The sequence below is a fragment of the Semicossyphus pulcher genome, unplaced genomic scaffold (genome assembly GCF_022749685.1).
Source record: "Semicossyphus pulcher isolate SPU_LCO1_2020_fin unplaced genomic scaffold, fSemPul1.0.p SCAF_2, whole genome shotgun sequence".
NCBI lineage: Eukaryota > Metazoa > Chordata > Actinopteri > Labriformes > Labridae > Semicossyphus > Semicossyphus pulcher.
The window spans coordinates 27,060,469-27,080,248 of NW_027211693.1; the positions used below are offsets into that span (position 1 = coordinate 27,060,469).

The 19,780-nt window shown below is 43.6% G+C and overlaps 1 protein-coding gene across 1 annotated transcript in view; it reads left to right on the forward strand.

The window, feature by feature from the left end:
* The window catches only part of tenm1 (teneurin transmembrane protein 1), a 185,383-nt gene that overhangs the window by 15,022 nt on the left and 150,581 nt on the right, over positions 1-19,780 (forward strand). Inside the window, exon 3 of the mRNA XM_069670433.1 lies at positions 4,014-4,346. Within this exon, the coding sequence (XP_069526534.1) occupies positions 4,014-4,346 (333 nt within the window). The remainder of the gene's footprint in view (positions 1-4,013; positions 4,347-19,780) is intronic.

The following is a 19,780-nucleotide window of genomic DNA, read 5'->3' on the forward strand; positions in this document are numbered from 1 at the left end:
CACCATGCTAACAAGCAACATTAGCCATTCACGACGGTTACCAGCGCTGACAAGCAGGCCGCTCCGGGGATTTCAAGGTTTGAATGCCACCTTCTATAGATTTTGTCGTATTGTTCGCACTGCAGCAGCGCGATGGCCATTAGCAATAATCATGTCGCTGCGATGTTGTCCTCAACATCGTGGTGTCAGAAAGTACTAGCTTTTTTTTCCCCAAACAGTTACTCAGCCTTTCCGTTTCCCCCACAAACAACATCGCCTGCCATCAGTGTCATATGGTAAGGTGCGAAAGACCCCCCAAAGCAGCCTTTGAAATGTCAATGGCAGCCGGTTCTGTGAAGCACATCTGTTCATCTTTGGGCTACAGAGTTATATATAGTATACCCTACCTAAGTAACCAACTGTTAAGGGGGGACGTTGCCTCCAGTGACGTTTTTAATGGATTACGGTGTTCCTGACAAAGATCAGCCAATTTGTTTCTCCTCTAATTCCCCTCCCATGTTCTTCACTTTTTCCTGCATCTTGCCCTCTCCTCCTTTCCTTTCCTTCTCTTCTCCGAGCTGTTCCAAATGCCTCTCTGTCCATTATATTTAACATCACATCTCCGCTCTTCTCAACGTAGCCTCTGTCTCTCTTTATCTTTTTCAGAAAGATACGACTGCTGGATAGAATGAACAGATAGATGCGTGATCATTCTTCAGCACATAACAGCTGACTGCAGTAATGACTTTTTTGTTTGCCTATTAATTAACTCAAATTAATGATCTCAAGTCTTCAACAATTTGTTTGGAAGAGCCTGAATGAGTTACAGTATGAATGTGTAAATTATTTATAGCCCCACGAGAGTCTGATCATCTGAGTCTGCGTGGACTTTTTTACCAGCTAATGGAAGATATTTAATAAAATTACATGAATGTGGATAAACACATCTGTTGGTTTGCTTCCAGATATAAGAAATACAAAATGTGAATATTTGTATCAATTACCTCACACTGGAAAAAAGGATTTTTGAGGGTAGTAAATAAAACCCATTCAAATTGTGTGAATTATACTAAAAGTAAATTGAAAGTAAAGTTTACCTGCATTACCTAATTTTCAACAGTGACATATACAAACCAAAATAACATAGCAGGCTGAGGCTGGATTAAGTGCTGAACGACTTTGAAAAAAGAATTATATTGACTAATATTGCGATTTCGATATGATTTGTGATATTAAATTGAATGATAATTTTTTCATTTATTATACTCATTTTCATTGAAAAACATTACAATGATTCTGGTGTGTCTTCTGCATGGATCTGTACCAAACAACGGACAACAACGGACAAACATTTGATACTGACGTCTGCGTATGTGAAGTTAAGATTCCTGTTGCCGCCGGTGAGCAACATCATAAGCCTCCGACATGTTTGTTGTTTTTTTGTTGACATCTCTGTCATACCGAGATGCATCATAAATCATTGGCAAATCAATGACGTTGATTAATTGTTCCTACATTATTCTGCTGTTTCCTTTTAAATTTTAGTGCAGAATTTTAAATATGCTTGTTTTGACACGGAAGAATAGAGTGCAGGCACGTTCACGAACATTCGAATCTTATGGCTCCATTCATAAGATCCCTTCAAAGAGCCGTATTTCCCAACAGCACTGTGTATCATAGAGTGAATCAAAGTGTTCATATATAGTCAGATATACAAGACAATCTGTAGTCGGCATGTCTGTATATGACAGTGCATTTTAATTTGCAGCCCTCTCTTGGCACTTACACTGGCAGACTTTCCAGAATATTAATAAGTAAATTAACACGAGCAGGCTAATGTTGATTATAATTTATTTGAGCACCTTTTTAAGCGCTGTCACCTCAGAGCTAGAAATCCTAGTTTGAACCTTGGTGCAGACAAAGTGGGAAAAGTTGTCTGTCTCTATGTGTCAAGAGTTGTTATTCCTCCTTATTACTCCCATATGTAGTTGTGTAATCTAATGAGAAATGTTAAGTAAAGGTTTACCTAATTTATTTTAGTGTATCGTAGTTGTTAAACTTACTCTTCACTCAAAACATAAGGTAAAATTTACTCAGTCAAATAAAGTGCAAATTGTTACCTCAATTTTACTGATTAGATTCTATAGGCTTTTTATAGTGCATGATACAGTTGATTATCGTGTTTCCGAACTCAAAAAATATTACGTTTCATGTCACTTTGGTTAACTAACAGATGATAAGTTAAATGTTCTTTTTTATGCCTTTTCTTAAAAGACTCTTTAATTGCTTTTTGATGCTCAGTCGCAGTTTAGGAGAATATTATCAAGATGGAATTATTTTACCTGAAAAATATGCAGAGGAAGTTCTGCTTTTTACTTTCTCTCACACAACAACAAATCTACCAATCACATGGCAGTGCAACCTTCACATTACCTGAGAGGCAGAATTCAGGGCAAATGCTGTCACTCCCATAGCCTGTCATTGCTAAGAGTGCATTATAGAAATGAAAAGTCTCTTGGATAAGTGTGTCATTATTTTAACATCTCATGGTTTCTCATGTGGATTATGGTGACTACATAGAAACAGTTGCCTCAGGTATGAAAGTATCTGGCTCCAGATTTCTCTGTTAATTTGATTTATTTAAGAGTATTCATCATTAAAGTGAAGTCACCAGTTTTGCTTGCATGATAAAAACACCCTGGTTACTCCACCCCTCCTCTCCCAGTCGGGTAAACAGAATTAGCTGTGTTTATCGTGCATTACATTCAGGTCTGAGAAGCACAAATTAAGGCCCCGATTGCTTTGGCAGCCATTATGATTCTTAGTACATCCAACATTGGGTGAAAGTCGTGTTTAGGATTTAAATGGTCAATTTTTCTGACTGAAATGGAAGGAAATTGGAAGTTTAAGAAAAATCACTTTCCCTCTAATCATCTGCTAAAACCTCCTCCTGTATTATACATTTGTTTCAAAACAAAGACGCCTTTTCAGTTTACAGTCAGTCCATGTTTGTTGCTACGGGGAAATAGCCTATTTGCTCCTGAATTGCCCTCTTGCAGCCAATTTGAGCTAAACAGTGGTGTGTAGTGGTGACCAATCTTGCGCCGCTTTAATTCCAGCAGAACAGTGTGTGAACCACAGTTGGTCCCGACCCCATCAAACAGGCACAGCGGGACACAACACTGGTCAATGGAGTGGTCAACAGGACTGTGGCTTTTATTGAAACACTGCGGTCTGTGTTCAGAGGACCTGACCTAACACACATATTAACTGCACTAAGTGAGGAGGGGAAGAAGTCTTTCTCTTTCCGGAGCTCTCAGTGGAGCCTATACGGAGCGCGGCTACAATAGCATCTGTATAGATTTCAATTTATGGCAGGGTTTTTTTAAATTCCATCAGTTCCATCACTTGTACATTTTAAACAGAAAGCTCAGGTGGCGAGGAAGAAAATTTACTCAACTGCCTCTGCAGGGGAAAAAAAAGAGTAGAGCTCAATTGAATAGAATTGAATTGAAGTGTAACCAGAGGACTAACACAGTATATCTGATGTTCTCAGATAACAGGGTGATGCCTGGGATTGGAGGGCGTTCTAATACCTGAAAGCATATGAGGCTCAATTTTTCCCTCAGTCTGAGTCAATATTAATAAGGTTTGATCTTTATCTGATCTCTTCACCCCACCAAGGAGAATATAGATGAGATCAGTGCTCTGTTTGAGCAGCAGTTCAATACATCTCCAGCTCGATAACACACATCAGGCAGCATGAACAGGATATAGCTGCGCCGCAAATGGTTAAGAAAAATCCAGGGTGGCATTTTGATTTGGACTTCTGCTGCTAAACTTAATAAATGCTTGCTCAAATAGCAGCCTGTCTCTTGACATAATTTGGGTGGCGTTCAGTGTTTGGCTTGTAAATGCCTGTCGCTAACAAACACCTGGTCAGCTTAGCTGCTGAAGCAAATAAAAACACATGCCGGTATTAGAGGCTTTACAGCTAGCTGATCTCAATCTGCATGCCTCTGCTCCTTTTCCAGATCTAGACTTCTGTAAGGCCGGGCAGCTGAGGAGCCCAGACTACCACATCCACCAACAGCAGCAGCAGCAGCAGCAGCAGCAGCATCAGGAGGAGGAGGAGGAGGCGTTGTGCTCCGGGCCGGCCGCTCACATCCACGGCCGCGGCTACTCCCTGGGCGTGGGCTCCGACGTGGACACGGAGCCGGAGGTGGACCCCTCGCCTGCTCACGGCATGCAGCACATGTGGATGCGCGGCCTCAAGTCCGAGCAGAGCTCTTGCCTGACGAGCCGAGCTAACTCTGCCCTCTCTCTCACCGACACTGAACATGACAGGAAGTCCGAGCCCGACAATGGTGAGTTAAATACTTTCTTCTTACTGTGAGAGCGGATTGTTCATCACTCTTCTGCTGAACGCCCAGGGGAGAAACAAATTCGGCTTAGAAGAGACTATAGTGCATTTGATGATTCATTTTTGTGCTTGTAAGCAGCACACAGCATGTGCTGGAGTCAGACACTTACATGCATACGGTCTCATGTTATTAAGAGAAGAAAGTTTTCAGTGGGCAATTCAAGGGAAAACAAGTTATAACATTAGAACCCTTTTTAAGTTTGGAGTTAGAGCCTTGGGCAATTACGTGATTGAAATTCTCAGTCGGACCTAATGCTAATGCTGAAGTTCCTCTCTCTTTGAAAGCTCTTTGATGTGACTAAATACATCGAAGGTGCTGTTGGTTATTTAGCCTCTTAGTAAGCTCGTATCGGAGGTGAACCTGAGGTCGACGGGGGATAGGAGCCGAGGAAAGTCCGGTGACGAACATCCTCTGCATATCTCTTTGAAAGGATTGAATATCCATTGGAAGCTGAGGCAGATTTTGGTTTAAGGCTTTGAGGCAAAAGGAATAGTAGGGGTCGGACGTCTACAGTATCTGACTGGCTGCCTGAGGGCAGCTGACAGCCGCCTCTGTGGGAGAAACTACAGCCTGGGAGGAAGGAGAAGTTGAGAGGCGGGGGTGAAGATATGGGGCCAACTAGAGAAGAGCCTGGGATGGTGCCAGCTATCTGTCTTGCACTGCTGGGCTTGGCTTGGCTCCCCGCAGATGGAGAGTTAGTTAGAGGTGCACACAAACAAAGACGGAGCTCTCCAACCCATCCCCAAGGGCACTGTCTGTTTATGTGCCGCAAAAAAGGTGGAACGTATTCAGTGGCTGGGAAGAGGAAGGGTGACAGAGGAAGAGAGAGGGGGGGGGAGAAAAGGGAATTTGAGAGGAGAAGAATAAGAGACAAGGAGAGCAAAATATGCTAATGAGAGAATAGAAATGGTAATGTAATGGTATAATTAGAATGAGAATAAAAGGGAATGAGTGGTTGAGGGTAAAACAGGTGAAGGAGAAGCTGGTTTCGAGTGAGTGCCAGACAAAGAAAAAGGAGAGGACTAGAGGAAGTTCGTGTTAAGAAGGGTTTAGGATGTGCTTGTTTATGTTTTGGACCCACCCAGGGGTGCTTTTTAATGACAGACGGATCGGCCATGGAGCCAGCCTTTTGCAAAATCATGAGATAGAAGTGGAGAGAGAGAGAGAGGGAGCGCTAGCAGCATTACACAGTAATCAATTTGTGATGGCTGTGTGCATATGGACCAAAGTTATTACCATTTGAGATGAGGGACTTCATCTTTATCCAGGGTCAGAATGAAAGCTGCAAAAGGCGGAGGCAGATGGGCACGGAGCAGAAACAGAGGCAAATGAGGATGGATGAAGTCACAGGAGTGAGGGGAGAGGATTTAAATGTTCAAAGCATTTGGCTTTGCTGCTACAATGCACCAGGAAAGCTGGTTTATGTGTGGATTTCATATGTCACATGAAGAGCTGTACATTATGTTCTAGGGCTCTCCAACCCTTGACACAATCTCTCCAAAGTACACGCTCTTCCCTTCGCCCCGCTCCCCGCGTTTTTCTCCCGCATTGGTATAATTTACTTGGCAACCTTTTTTCCCCCTCTCCACCACCAACACCCCATTTATTCTCATCCTCTTCCTGTCCATCTCTCTCTGACACGTGGCCAGGTGTGTCCATGCGTGGCTTCCCCTAATAGGAAATGCATTATGGATGTCACATTTCTCTCCATCAGCACAACAAAGTCTCATATGCCCCTCTGTTCCCAGTGATAATAAAAGTTAGAGCCACTCGCAAAAAAAGATGTTGGCGTAAAGGGGCTGAAATCAAAAAGCTAACGTCCCTGCCAAAATGAAAGTGCATTTTAAGTCGGGCCGACCTTGCACTCCCTTTGTCTTCAGAGCGTGCCCCCTCCCAAACCCATTAATGATGTCAGCTTCAAACTGGCAGGAATCCTTTTGTTCCTGGTCTGATTGAAGCTGACAAGTCAATTTAGTCAGTTTGGGTGTGTGTGTTTGTGTGTGTGTGTTTATGTGTGGAGAGAGGGAGCGACGGGTTAAGAAGAGTAAAGCAGAAAGAGATTCGGTTTGTGTGTGATGCCACGTTTGTACAGATGTCTATGTTTATTGTCTTTCATGTGTGTGTGTTTGCGATGGGATGGTGGTATGTGTATGTGTGTGTGTGTGTGTGTGTGTGTGTGAGAGAGGAGTGTGTGTGGGCATGTCCAACTCTGACACCTCCCTTGAGGAAGGCTGTAGGTGTTCTCGAGCACGAGTCAGACCTACTGACAAACTCAGGAAAACATCAACCTCCCGGATTGACGACAGTGCACCGTCAGAACGGAGGAGATTGGCAGTAAAAAGACAAAGTGTAGTTCAGCTAGAGTTTACTGCTGACACACATACACACACACACACACACACAGACGTGCGCGCACACACACACACACACACACACACATATACAGTGCTTGGCCAAAAGTGTATGGACTTAGACTTTTTGATTCCTAAACTATTGACACAAATCCGTCCGTGTTTGAAAGCTTCTGCACTTTGAACTTGACTGCAGGAGTTTAAGTGAGGTTGGCCACAGATGGTTGGCAACAAGACCTGGCTTTGTGAGGTCTGTTTGAGCAAAGCAAGTAAGTTCTTCTGAACCAAATTACTAAAACTATTTCTTTCTTGACTTCACTCAATATGTAGTGTCCAGGAGAGGTGTTTTTGCCTGTATTTTTAGCCTAAGGAGAGAGAAGGCTAGCTGGTTCCCCCCGCTTCCAGTCTCTATGCTAAGCTAGGCTAACTGCCTCCTTGCTCTGACTACCAATTAGACACACAGACAGGGTGAACATTTTTAGACAGAGAAAGATCTAGCGTTCCAGTTTATTTCCAAGATAATGGATTGGGTTAAATACAGATCTATTTAGAAGTGTTGGTAGCTGTTTTCAACTAAGGCTAGTTAGGCTAGCTGATTCCAAGGGCGTAGAATTGGGTAAGGATGGTGGGGACATGTCCCTTCCAATATACAGAAATGACTGAATTGTCCCTACCAATAATTTTGGCAACAAACTAATATATGATACGCGTAACTGTTGCACTGTCAACCTGCGGAGGAGTCGTGCATATGAGACAGCCATCACTCTGTCTGTCACTGTAAACAACTCCAGTCTACAGTTCAGTTCATACACTTCACTAAACTGAAATTTATACAGCTGAACATGTCTTGTGCTTAAAATACCACTTTTTGCTTTGCACATGCATGCCCACTCTCTCTCTCTCTCTCTCTCTCGCTCTCTCTCTCTCTCTCTCTCTCTCTCTCTCTCTCTCTCTCTCTCTCTCTCGCTCTCTCTCTCGCTCTCTCTCTCTCTCTCTCTGAGGGAGTGCAGTTAGTGTAAATATTATTCAGACTAATATAAACTAATATCGCTGCCTGGATGCCTTTGGTGACAGTGGGACATCTGAAATGAAAACACCTCGTCATCAAAAGTTACGTTCATCCATTATTATGATTAATGGATAAAATAAAGGATAAAACCTATTTACTGCTACAAAAACCAGTTACTGAGGAGGAGATAAAGACAGAGATTAGAGTTCATAGACTAAAGTCATTTCTTCTTTTCAGCTTCAAGCAGTGATGAAACAATAATAACTTGTTTGTGAATTCATAATAATTCCTTAATAAGGCAGCGAGAGAGCAGATGAAGCAATAATAATTCTGTCCTCACTCTCTGTCAACAATCTACTAAGAGACTGCTAGGAGATATAATGACATGAATATTCATTTTTTAAATCTTGCTAAAAAAATAATAATATCCCCACCAGTGATACAATGAAAACTCTGCCCTTGGCTGTTTCCCCCTGCTTCCAGTCCCTATGCTAAGCTAGGCTAATTGCCTCATTGCTTTAAATGCATATTCAACACAGAGGCCGGTGAGAGGACTTTTTAAACTCTCAAGTAAAAAATGGTATTTCTGAAAATTCTGAACTCCCCCTATAATCAATGGGAAATTCTTCCTCTGCAATGACATTAATTGAATAGCAGAATTGATAGTTGAAATAATCGCAGTGAGAAAGAGAAAAGGAGGGCTGATTAGAGGGGGAGCGGATAGATTTGGTGTCAGTCTTCTGAGTTGCTGCAGTTTGGACTAATTAAAAAAAACTACATTAGCTTTATTATCTGAGTTACAACACTGTCTTACAATGAGATGCTAATTAATTGACCACTTTTCATTAGTTTAATCAGTTGCAGATTTACTCTGGGCTTTTGTCTATCTTTTTTTTTTCTCCACTTTTGGGATTGACACACGGGCACGCAGCAGGCCGCCTTCTGCTTTTACATAACTGCACTTTTTATACATCGTCCTCCGAGCAGAAAGGGTTCTCAGGCAAATGCAAACAGCAGTCCAATGAAAGGCGCTATCACTCATTATGGTAGATAACGTTCTGTGCTAAAATGCAAATATCTGTGTAATTGCCATGGCCTGAGTAAGCACTTGATTCTGATTGGCCGTAGGACGTCCATTATTTTTGAAAAACTTGACAACTGTCTGATCGCTGTGCTAAATTAATACACTAGAAAGGTTTGAGTGTTTCATTTCTGCCATACACTGCAGATAATGGCTTAAAGAAAATGGGATTTCAAATTGCCTCAAACATTTAGAGTTCCCGAGTTAGCAATCAAGCCTTATGAAAGCTGCAGAACTGAAAACACGGTTCAGTATGGAAGTAATCCCCCCTGCATGAGGCATGTCAGCCCGCATCTGCTGATCTGACCGGGCAAAGCCACCGTGCTGCAGCTGCGACAAACACAACATGACTCTGGGACATTAAGAAGCATTAAAATAAGACATAACACATATAAATAAATAAAGATATGCACCAGTTTTACTCTGTATAATATTTATTCTCTGTTAGCAGGCTGATATGGGATGAATATTTCAAAGCAGGATGTTGCCCAATGAATAATAAAGCGCTAGGATCATGTGATCTAACGCTCAATGGAGACAAAGTAATTTGAACAGAAACGCAAGACCCTTCCTTGTTAATTGTCATCAGCCATGAATTTATTTACACTCGACAGCCTGGCCCTCTCGAATTCAATTTGAGCACACTCATTTCTCAAACGATTCTTCCTCCAAGTATTAATTCCTTTTGTTCGTGTGTGAAACATGCATTTTCCAACTGTGCAATTGTCCAAGACGGATGGCAAAACTGCCAACGATTAACAAGTTTTATCCTCTCAAAATTTCCTGCTTTCACAGTTTCATATACATTTGGGAAATGGATTGTTGTTCACACAACACGAGCAATTTGGAGCAGCCCAAAATCAAGAAATATGCATAAGGAGAGATCTTGTAAATGAATTTGCAAATGTTTTCAGCACAGTGCTTTCCAGCTGTACTGAACACTTACTGCTAATTCAAAATGTGCTATAATTGCAAGAGAAAGGGGGCAGAGTTTTTCACATCTTTCCTCCCTAATTTCCATCTCATATAAAGTGCTTGTCCAATAATTGAAGGGTAAGCTAAATGAATATTCTCTGCCTTGACTGAGAGTGAGAAAGTTACGCTGCAAAGGAGTAAAGTAGACGCCTGCCAGGTCCTTACTTACCAACACTAAATGAGCCATATTGGCCTAAAATTTATAGCTGCCATTAGACCTTCAACTAAAGTTGTGTTTTTCATAGTGAAGCTTTTGCCCTTGCCTTGAAAGATGACAAGCATGAATGTTACCTTAAACATAAATGTTACATGCTGGCTCTAAACTAGGTCTTTTGAGGGCCCGTGGGACTGCACAATGTCATAGAGGGCCCTCGTATCCTTTATAAACATGGGCCATTATTTTTATAATGATGTGCCAAAGTTTTGCAGTCAAGTTTGGCCAAGTTGTGTTAAAGTAAGTGTTGCAGGAGGTTAGCAAGGGTGTGGAGACAAAGGGTGGTAGAGTAGAGTGAAAAGCTGACCTTACGGTTTAATGAGCAGGCACGCGGCACAGGAAGAGGCGGAGGGAGGGCGCCGGGAGAAGATAGCGGACCCAGAAGATCGCTGGCAAGTAAAGACATTGCAGAGAGCCATCATCAGAAAAGCCTGGCATGGTTTGGCTTTTATACTAAATTAGATTTTAGCAAGCAATCATTTGATACCTGTTAAAGCCACGTTTTGGAGAGCATTTAGATGAAACTGATGGAACCTGGTGAAATAGCAACAGGTGTTAGAGAGAATTAGATTTCAGATGGGAGTCAGATTTTCAGGATTTCTCTACTTTATGATGCAATTCCGACATTTATTAGGCAATCTGAACTTTTAATTAGATAGTGAGGGAATTACAAATGTTTCATGTAAGCTCCCTTATCCAAAAGTGTAAGATAAGAGCATTTAAGCAATGTGAATGAGACGGGTTTTATGTGTTTTTTTCCCCCTCTGATGTTGGAAGACACAAATCTCCTCTTGGCAGCTCTGCAGCCGTGATAACCTCAGTGGAATCGGGAAACTACAATACCCTCAGAGATAGAGACATCCTCAGATGTGCCAATGCAACCACACATATACACATGCACAGACACACAAGCTGCATCCTTGTGTCTCCTCTAAGCTCCCTGGTGTGTTTGTGTGTGCGTGCAAGCCGAGGTCTAAGTGGCAACACCAGGCAAACAGCAGCACACTCTAAGTTCCTTCTTGCCTTCCCAAGGCCCAAGGGGTTTTGCAGGAATGGATTTGTCTATTAGCTCGTAAAGAACATTGCTCAGTGCCATATCGATCATCTGAGCTGTAACGTTTAGGGTCTTTAAGTTGTAGAGTTGATCTAGTGGTACACGGACTCCCCTGGCTATTTTACCAGAGTGAGAGATGATCAACTTAACCCTGGTGCCGCGCTTGGCCAGAGGAAACGCTATAAACACGTCCGCTGGAGCCAGAAACCGTTTTTATTGAACCGCCCGTTCAGCCATCCAGGAGAGGCTGAAGAGCTACCATGAATCCGCCAGGTGCCTCGTTGTAGCAAAGGCGCAGTTGTTTGGTTTCCCTCTCTAATAGCAGTCTCATCACGCAGTTATCCATGCAGGCTTCTGCTCCTGACAAGCTGTCAGGATGTTGGACCCCACCCTGTTGTCCTAATGATGGGCCTTTACAGCTCACTGATCCAAAGGAAGACCTACTGGACTGTACTACTGGTTGATGGGGGATAAGGGATATATGTGTGTGTGTGTGTGTGTGTGTGTGTGTGTGTGTAGGAGAGAGGGAGAGAGAAGAGAGAAAGAGGGCTAATTTTCTGTTTCTGTCTCTCTCTCTGTAAATGCCTACACCCCTCCCTCATCCCTCATCCCGCTGCCATGGCAACAGTCATCAAATCAGAACATCAGCCGTAGCTTTCATCTCACTCTGTCCACCGGCTGCCTACAGGCTGTCTGTATACATAAACTGTGTGATGGAAACATCACAGGGTCCGACCGCTTCTTGCCATTTTAATAAGCGGTCACGTCCCTTGAAATACCGTGATCACCTCCACAGCAGAGAGGGCGAGAGCAGGTAGTGTTTTTTTTTTTTAATAAACAGCCGAATAAGCGGGCTTAAAACTGTTTCCAGCTCCCAGCGCTGTTGGAGTATTAAAATGACAGGAGGGCATGGTGAGTGGCACATGAATAAGCTCCCAGCAGAAAGGAACAATAGCCCCGAGAGTGTACCGAGAGATTAGTGCAAATCAGAGTGTTCTGCATTGGGGGAGAGAGAGGCTGAGAGGGGGCGGAGGACACAAAGGTACCTGTACTGTACGGACACACACACACACACGCTCACTCAGAGGCCCACACATGCTCCTGCTGTTTTGTGTTCCATGTGAGGGGTCAGTTTATTTTGGAGGGTTGGTATAAAAAATGTATCAAAGCTGGATCGACCAGGAAATGGTTGTCATGGAGGGGAGAGCGAAATTACAATTTTCGAAATTGGAAATTTTCATCTCGTTTTTTTTTTTTTGCGTGAGGTGTCTCTGTGAAGGCAGAGAAAAGAGGACAGCTGCTGTGAATGGGCAGCACGAAAGCCTAATTGAACAATGGCGAAAGGAAAAGAAAAGTAAGCAAATCAGGACCTTTATGTCCAACACAATGCCGTCCTCAGCGTCTGAATGGGACCTGTCGCTGAGCAGGCGTCTGCTGTGAAAAAGCTCGTCTGAATAACGAAGCCACAGGTTCATTGTTATTCTGATAATCAGAATTGTCATCTGGAGCCCGGGTAGGGATTTGAATGCATTCGCCAAGAGGATGAGTGATAGTAATGGCAGCGTAGTGGTTTCCCCACCATTAACAATCGCTGCCATTTTAGTTTAACTGCTTGTAGTAATAGCAGCTCCTCTGTCGCAGCCGTCGGGATACTGCCAGGGATACTTCTGCCATAGCTGCGCCGGCGCCAGTGTTAAGGGCTGCCATCACAGCCGTGGTGCCAGTAGTAAAGGCTGTTGTTACATGGCACGGTGCCCTGAGCCTGTCAGACCTCCAGGGTGTGTACACCACCTGTCATTATCAGCTCTCAGCCCTGGCAGCTACGGACGGCTAATGGTCTACTGGGTCTCGCCCAACAATCTGCTGACCAGTATGAGTGCTGCTGGTGGGATCGCTGGGCACCTACGCACACGTGTCCCACGTTTACGGGCACACGATCATGAACACGCAGACACATGTAGAAGCTCGAGGTTTGTATTCAAGAAGGAACAAAAACGAATTGTAACGAGGCGCTTTCACTCCTTCACTTTGCCCTGGCGTGGACTTCTCCTCACTGGAGAAGTGTCTGTATGATTTATAGGATTTGATTGGAACCTTTGTCACAAGCTTTTAATTGAAAAAGCCACAATAGGACTTTGGACAGCGATTAATTGTTACGGTTAATTAAGGTAAACATTAAATGAAGAGAGTTTTAATTGGTTTCTCTTGATGAGGGTAGGGATCTGGGGTGACCAGAATCTGCATATGTAAATAACTGAAAACTCCTCCAGGCCTTGGCTTAACTCTCTCTCTCTTTCTATTTCTGTTGATTTGTCTCTCTTCCGTCACTGTCTATCTGTCTTATTCTCTGCACACAACCATGTATGCATGCTACCACACGCCCCCGCTTAACCCACGCAAACAAATACACAAACAAAATCACACATCGTGGTCCCGACCAAGCTGTCAGCAATACAAATGGGGTGCTTTTGTCATGTGACATTGATGTGATGTATGTTCATGCTAAATGCTAAACTGGCGTTCCCTGAAGACATACATTTGTTAAGATGAGACATGACAGATTGGCAGAAGACATCACCTTCATATTTACAATACTTGGCGTTATCCCAAGGCCCCCCCAAACGTTTATTTTTAGCATTTTACTTTGGAAAGAGGATGTCGTTTGTGCACCCACTGGTGCTCATCATAGCATGTTTGATTGACCACTTTCTCCTTGCGGTAAAGATTCATTTATATGCTGTCAGACTGTGGCGAGGATTGCACTGTGTACATATGGAAAATATAACAGATTCATCAAATAGCTGTGTCTTTCTTTCTATTTTTTTCACGTCCTCTGAGCAGCTGCCACCTGAGCCAAAGCAGAGGGCGTTAAAAGCGCACCCAATCACTTTACCAGATAGATCACCCTAACACCAGATAGATAATCATGCTGTTAAATAAATAGCTGCTTAAAATGCTTCAGAATGCTGCTAAAAGCATGAGCATTTTATGGGTGACTCGGGAAAAGAGAGTGCTCGTGTCAGGGGGAGGGGTGCTGCTGGATTTGCATCGCGGCCCGAAAGTGTGTGTGCATGTATCTACGTGTGCGGACGAGGCCAGCAGACAATTGGACGGCTGCGTGGTCACCCGGTCACCCTGCTGCAGTGGAAAAGCTTCTCATGGCCAACGCGCGGCTCGTGCCAGTGTTTCACAAAAACTGAATGTGCTCACGCTGTCCAAACAGATGCTCAATGCCATTTCCAGATACTGTTTACGTGCGTGCGCGTGTGTGTCGGGTGGGGTTGGTGTGTGTGGGAGTGAATGTGCACTGCGTATTTGTGTGTCCATGTGGTACCAAGTGAGTGTGCACTTTGTGTTCATGTCTTTGTGTGAGTGTATTTTGTTCCAAACAGATGTTTTTTTCCAGTGTGTGTGTGTACGAGCTGATTCAGATCAACACCAGCCGGTGCAGTGAGTCTGGCCAAGGTGGATAATATTCAGTACACTGTGGCCAATACTACACACACACACACACACACACAAACACACACACACACACACACACACACACACACACAAACACACACACACACACACACTCGTACATGAGATGTAGATATAGTACATGAGGGGGCAGAGACTTACATTTAAGTTCACATTTTAAGTATTAGCTGACTCCTCGCTGCAAGTGCAAACAGCAGATTAACTCAACATGAATCATCATGATTGCAAGTAGCGAGGTAATAAAGAAATTGCAAGCAATCATTAAGAAAAGGTAGGATGGAAACTTAAGAGCATAATTAAATTCAAATGCATGAGGATGTTTAGGTGGTTGGGAGGCATACGGTGAAGACACGGTCTTCATTTCAGTCCGGGGGGGAGGTGGTGGGACTGAAGTTCTTTGTTGCTCCAGCTCTTCAATGCTCCAACCCCAAGAGGAAAAGGCCCGAAGCATGGGATGTAATATTTAAAAGGGTAAATATTTTTAATATGAACATTGTAACAGTGGAAGAAAAAGAAAAAAAACATAACCCTCACCCAACCTCTTCTTCGCCATGTCAATTTTGCAATCCTGCTAGCTACCGGTGCTGTAGCTAGCTGTAGCTAGCAGCCTTTGATGACGTTGATTGTTGTGAAGGTGGCGGCTGCACTGGCGTTCATGACGGTGCATGTCTGTGACGAAGCGTTAGCAACAAGTAAGTTAGTTTCCTCGCTTAAAACAACGAGGAAAACAGCAGTGCGGCATATTGTAAATAGGAGATGTTGTAGCGGCTCGAACCCAAACAGTTTAATGCAGAGATGCGTAACAGAGGAGTCACAACTGTATAGCGCCATCGTCTGGGTAAAATACCGGAACACAATAAAATACCTCTCTCCATTTTATACTGGTATATTGGTCGCACTGGTATATAGGACGCAGCCCACTTTTTCGATGAAAACAATTATTAAAAGTGCTTCTTATACACCGAATGTTACGGTACGTGATTATGGAAAAACATGCAAATACCCACAAAATGTCACAGATTGACCTAAAATCTTTATTTTTCTATGTTTTAAAGGATTTATATCAATTCTAAGTAATTTCTTTTGTTATAACATTTACAAAGACAAACAGACTTTTGTTGACTCGTACCACCCTCACCCAGATTTTTCCAGGTGCTTCCCCAGGGGTTTTACCAGTGTACACCTGCATATTCCAGGCATAGCTGGACTGTGCATCACATGCTGCCCATATTTTGTTGACATATTTCACCGGTTTGCTTCATACGTATTGTCTGAAGGGACAGAGCCCATGAAACCCAACCAGACATTCATCCAGAGTCACGTGGGGGCCTGGGTTGTAAAGCAAGGGTAATCACTGAGCACACTTGTCTCATACATCCAGTATTGCTGCGAGTGTGTCACGTTCTCATCGGCCCTGCCTCGTTTCCCTGTCACCAAAGCATACGATACTTATGAAGACATGAAATGTCTTAAGAGACATAGTGGCTGGAAATATTGCCCTCCCAGTGTCAACACTCCAAAGCTGCTGTTGCTTCGCCTTCTGACTCGTACACTCCGCCTAATGAGCAACCCAATGCAGGCTTGCAAGTTGGTCACATCCAAGTCTTTCCCACTGTCCTCATTCACGCGCCTCCCCTCTAAATTTGTCTTCTCAAGTATATCCTTCTCAATCGATGGTGAAGAGCTCAAATGCTGACTTTATGTCTTGGACATGGCTGACAGCTTTCTCTGTAGAGACAGCATGAAGAGAGAGCAAACAGAGCACCAGGAGAAATGGTTTAGAAGGCTAACTGTGCAAGCTTTTATATGTTTGCTCCTCCCCTGAACTACCAATATCCTTGCAGGAACCATATGTCGCCAACCTCACAGCATGGGAAATATCTAAATTCCCGTGGGCACTAAGCCATAATATTGATACTTCTTATATGTTTTATACAACTAAAACAGCCGGGGGTCAAATTGACCCCAAGGAACACCAATGAGTACAAAATGTATACAGGACATTGAAAACATATAATCATGATCGTCTTATGTTTACCAAGTTTTCCCCAATAAATTAGGAAAAGTCATTAAAGACCCCCTCCAGGTACAATCAAGTGTTTAACCTTGTAAACATCTCCATGAGGTGTTTCTCATGTGCTACAAGTAATATCAGGGACAACATAAGCAGTCATCTCCACGGCTGGGCCTGTCTGCTTTTAAACTGCAGTGTACCAAGGACAGGCTGAACAACACGTTTTCAGATTGGCAGGTTTGAGACGTCACAAACCTAAGGAGCCAATCCTGTTAATGGACGGGGTGACGCTATGCATATCATTATGTGTAACCTATGGCAACCACTTTAGTGATGTGCGAGCCAGCTGTAACCGTCATCGTAATTTTTGCAATTGCATAAACTCTACTAACGTTAACGTTACTACTAATGACTACATTTCAAGCTAGCTAAGTTTCAACAAGTTGCCACTAAACGATGGCAGAGACGTGTTTTCATTTCGCGATGGAGGGGGCGGTTGGAAACGTCTCTTTCTGGCATTTTCATAAATTCAAACCGAACCCTCTCCTCCCCTTTCGCTCTCCCATTCCGCACCCTTCCCTCCCATACCTCACTGTCTCTTCCTCTGTCACTTTTTCTGTCCTCTTATCTAAAGGGCCTTGAGGGGGTTCGTCGTGCCCGGGTGCTACGACGGATCCCCAAAGAAGCCTCCCCAAAACGACGGCATCAAGAAGTTTAACAACACTGAATTCAACATTATCAATTCAATATAAATAAATATTGTTAAATTGCGTTCTGTCGACGGTGTGGCCCTTGCTAGTGAATTAAAGGATGTTAAACATAACTGGGGTCTAATTGACTCCAACCATTAAAGGAGGGTTAAGTGTTAGCTCCCTGAGTTGGTTGAAGAGGCTCTTAGTAGCTGACTTGGCCTTGCAGTAACACTGCAAGTTGTTGCTGTAGGTTAAAGCTAGCCAGATATGCTAACATTTGAAGCTTAATTTAGGCTTCTGCATAGTTAAAGCCACTCTTTTGAGTTCTGCTCTTGTGTTTTGGGTTTCTGAAAGGCTAAAAATTGTACGACCTTACAAATAATTAACTCTTACTATGGCCCTACTCCACTTAAGCATGTGGAGAAATCCAAAGCTTCAGCTTCATGTGCTTAGCTTTAGTTGCTAAACTGGGAATTGCTGTTCTGGGAAAGTTTAAAGCAAACGGTGGGTGGATTGATTTAATTTGCTACTTTTTTTATTACACAGCATATATGTTGAAGCTTGAGCAACACTTTCTCATTCCGTTAGCCGATTCCCCTTTAGTCCATGTGACCTCAGGGTGCATTATAATCTGTTCAAAGAACTACAAATCTGTGGTTTTTAGACCGAGCAGATATGCTCCAACAATTCTTAAGGTCTCCCTCCCTCCCTGGAGGAGCTGGTGTTATATTCGAGATACATTCATCTTTTGTTTTTCTGTCTGGAGTGGAATAAAGGGACCGACCGCAGCCCCGCCTGAGCGAGGAGGATCCCTGTACGATTTGGGAACGAGCAGAAATGAGTCCAGCGTGTGAGATGTGCTGAGAGATGATCACCTCGGGGATGCATGAGGCGAGCCCCCTTGTAGCCGCAGAGCGAGGGAGAGATAATGGGGTACGCGGCTGACAATAGGTGGATGCGGTTCTTCTTTCCAGTCTTATTTTGGGTCAGCACCAGAGATGGGTCAGCACGCAGTCGGAGCGGAGGAAACAGGGGGAGGAAGAATGAATGAGAGTAATATCTCATATGTCTGTCCTTGCCCCCGATTGCCCTCAGTCAAATCCTCACCATTATGCTTTCATGCCTGATTTATGTGATGTGGGTGATGTAGCAGTATCTTTTCTTTCTGCTTTACAAGGCAGGAAACAGAAGGGTAGGACAACAACCATAAAGATTTTTGGAGCTGTTTTTATTACCTGTGCAAAATAGAGTCATCAAAAAAGCAACTAAATATAAATCTTGGATTGGATTACTAAAACCTCTTGTCCGTATAGCCCAGGGCGATGCTACTTCTCCTCCTGTGGTGTGATCTTGAGTGGGCAGGGCTTATGCAAGAGCTATTTACATCAGGACCGTCGCGGCTGAATGGATTTCCCCTGATATCTCAGGCAGGGGGGGAGGAACGAAACAGCGAGGGGGGCCAGCGGGTGTGATGTGCGATTTATCAAATATATATCTGCAGCTGTATGCTACATTAGCGGAATGAATGCAGGGTGATGTGTGAATGTTTGGCCAGCGGCAGAGACGGAAACCAAGGAAGGAAAGAAGTCTATAGATCAATCTGCTCATGACTGCTTCGCGGCCACGAGAGGCAACTCTCTGTGGGAAGGTTCAGCACAGACGGAGGTCGTGATTGCATGAATGCAACACGGGCTGTAATCGCTGGTGAAATGAACACGCAGGAGCTGCAATCATCGGTTAATACTTTAATGAAGACGTGATGGCTCAGAGATCAAAACCTCTCCAGCTGAGTTTGCTGCTCCAGCTAATTTTACTTATACAAGCACGGAGTGGCTGTACACTCCAGCATATTGAGCTAAAATATTTATTTTTGTAAAGCCAATTCTTTCATGCTGTAGTGTGCACTTTGCAATTTAAAGTGTTTTTTTTTTTGGTGCAACTATTTACTGGATGCAGCCAAGAGGGAACAGTCTTGTTAAATGAATGCCAGAGAGTTCCTGCTAAAGGTCTACTTTAAACTCTGTTTTGCCAACGGTTGACATCAGGGATCATCCCTGCACAGAGCTTTTGTTCATTTTTCAAGTCTCCTCTCTCCCTCCATTTCTCAACACCTACCAGTATCATCAGCCACAGACTCCAACCACCCGTGGCGAATGTGAATTAACAGACGGCATGCTGCTCGCAGCACCCTGCTTGCCACTGAAACAGATTCATCACAAAGACCTAGATACCGCCTTCTCTCACTAATACACACACGCACAGACTTTCACCTTAGAATAGCACCTCACATATCATACATCCATGGCGTAACATTCCTCACACTTACACACTGTACTTTGTGATGAAGAGAACAATAACTCTGCACAATGCGGCGATGCCTTCTCGGTTTCTGAGTTTGTGAGTTAGCAGCATCGACAAAGTGATTCTCGCTGTTTTCTTATCAAAGCCCCTGATCTGCTTAAAATACATCTCTGTTAACATCCTCTCTATAGTTGCCACTTTTA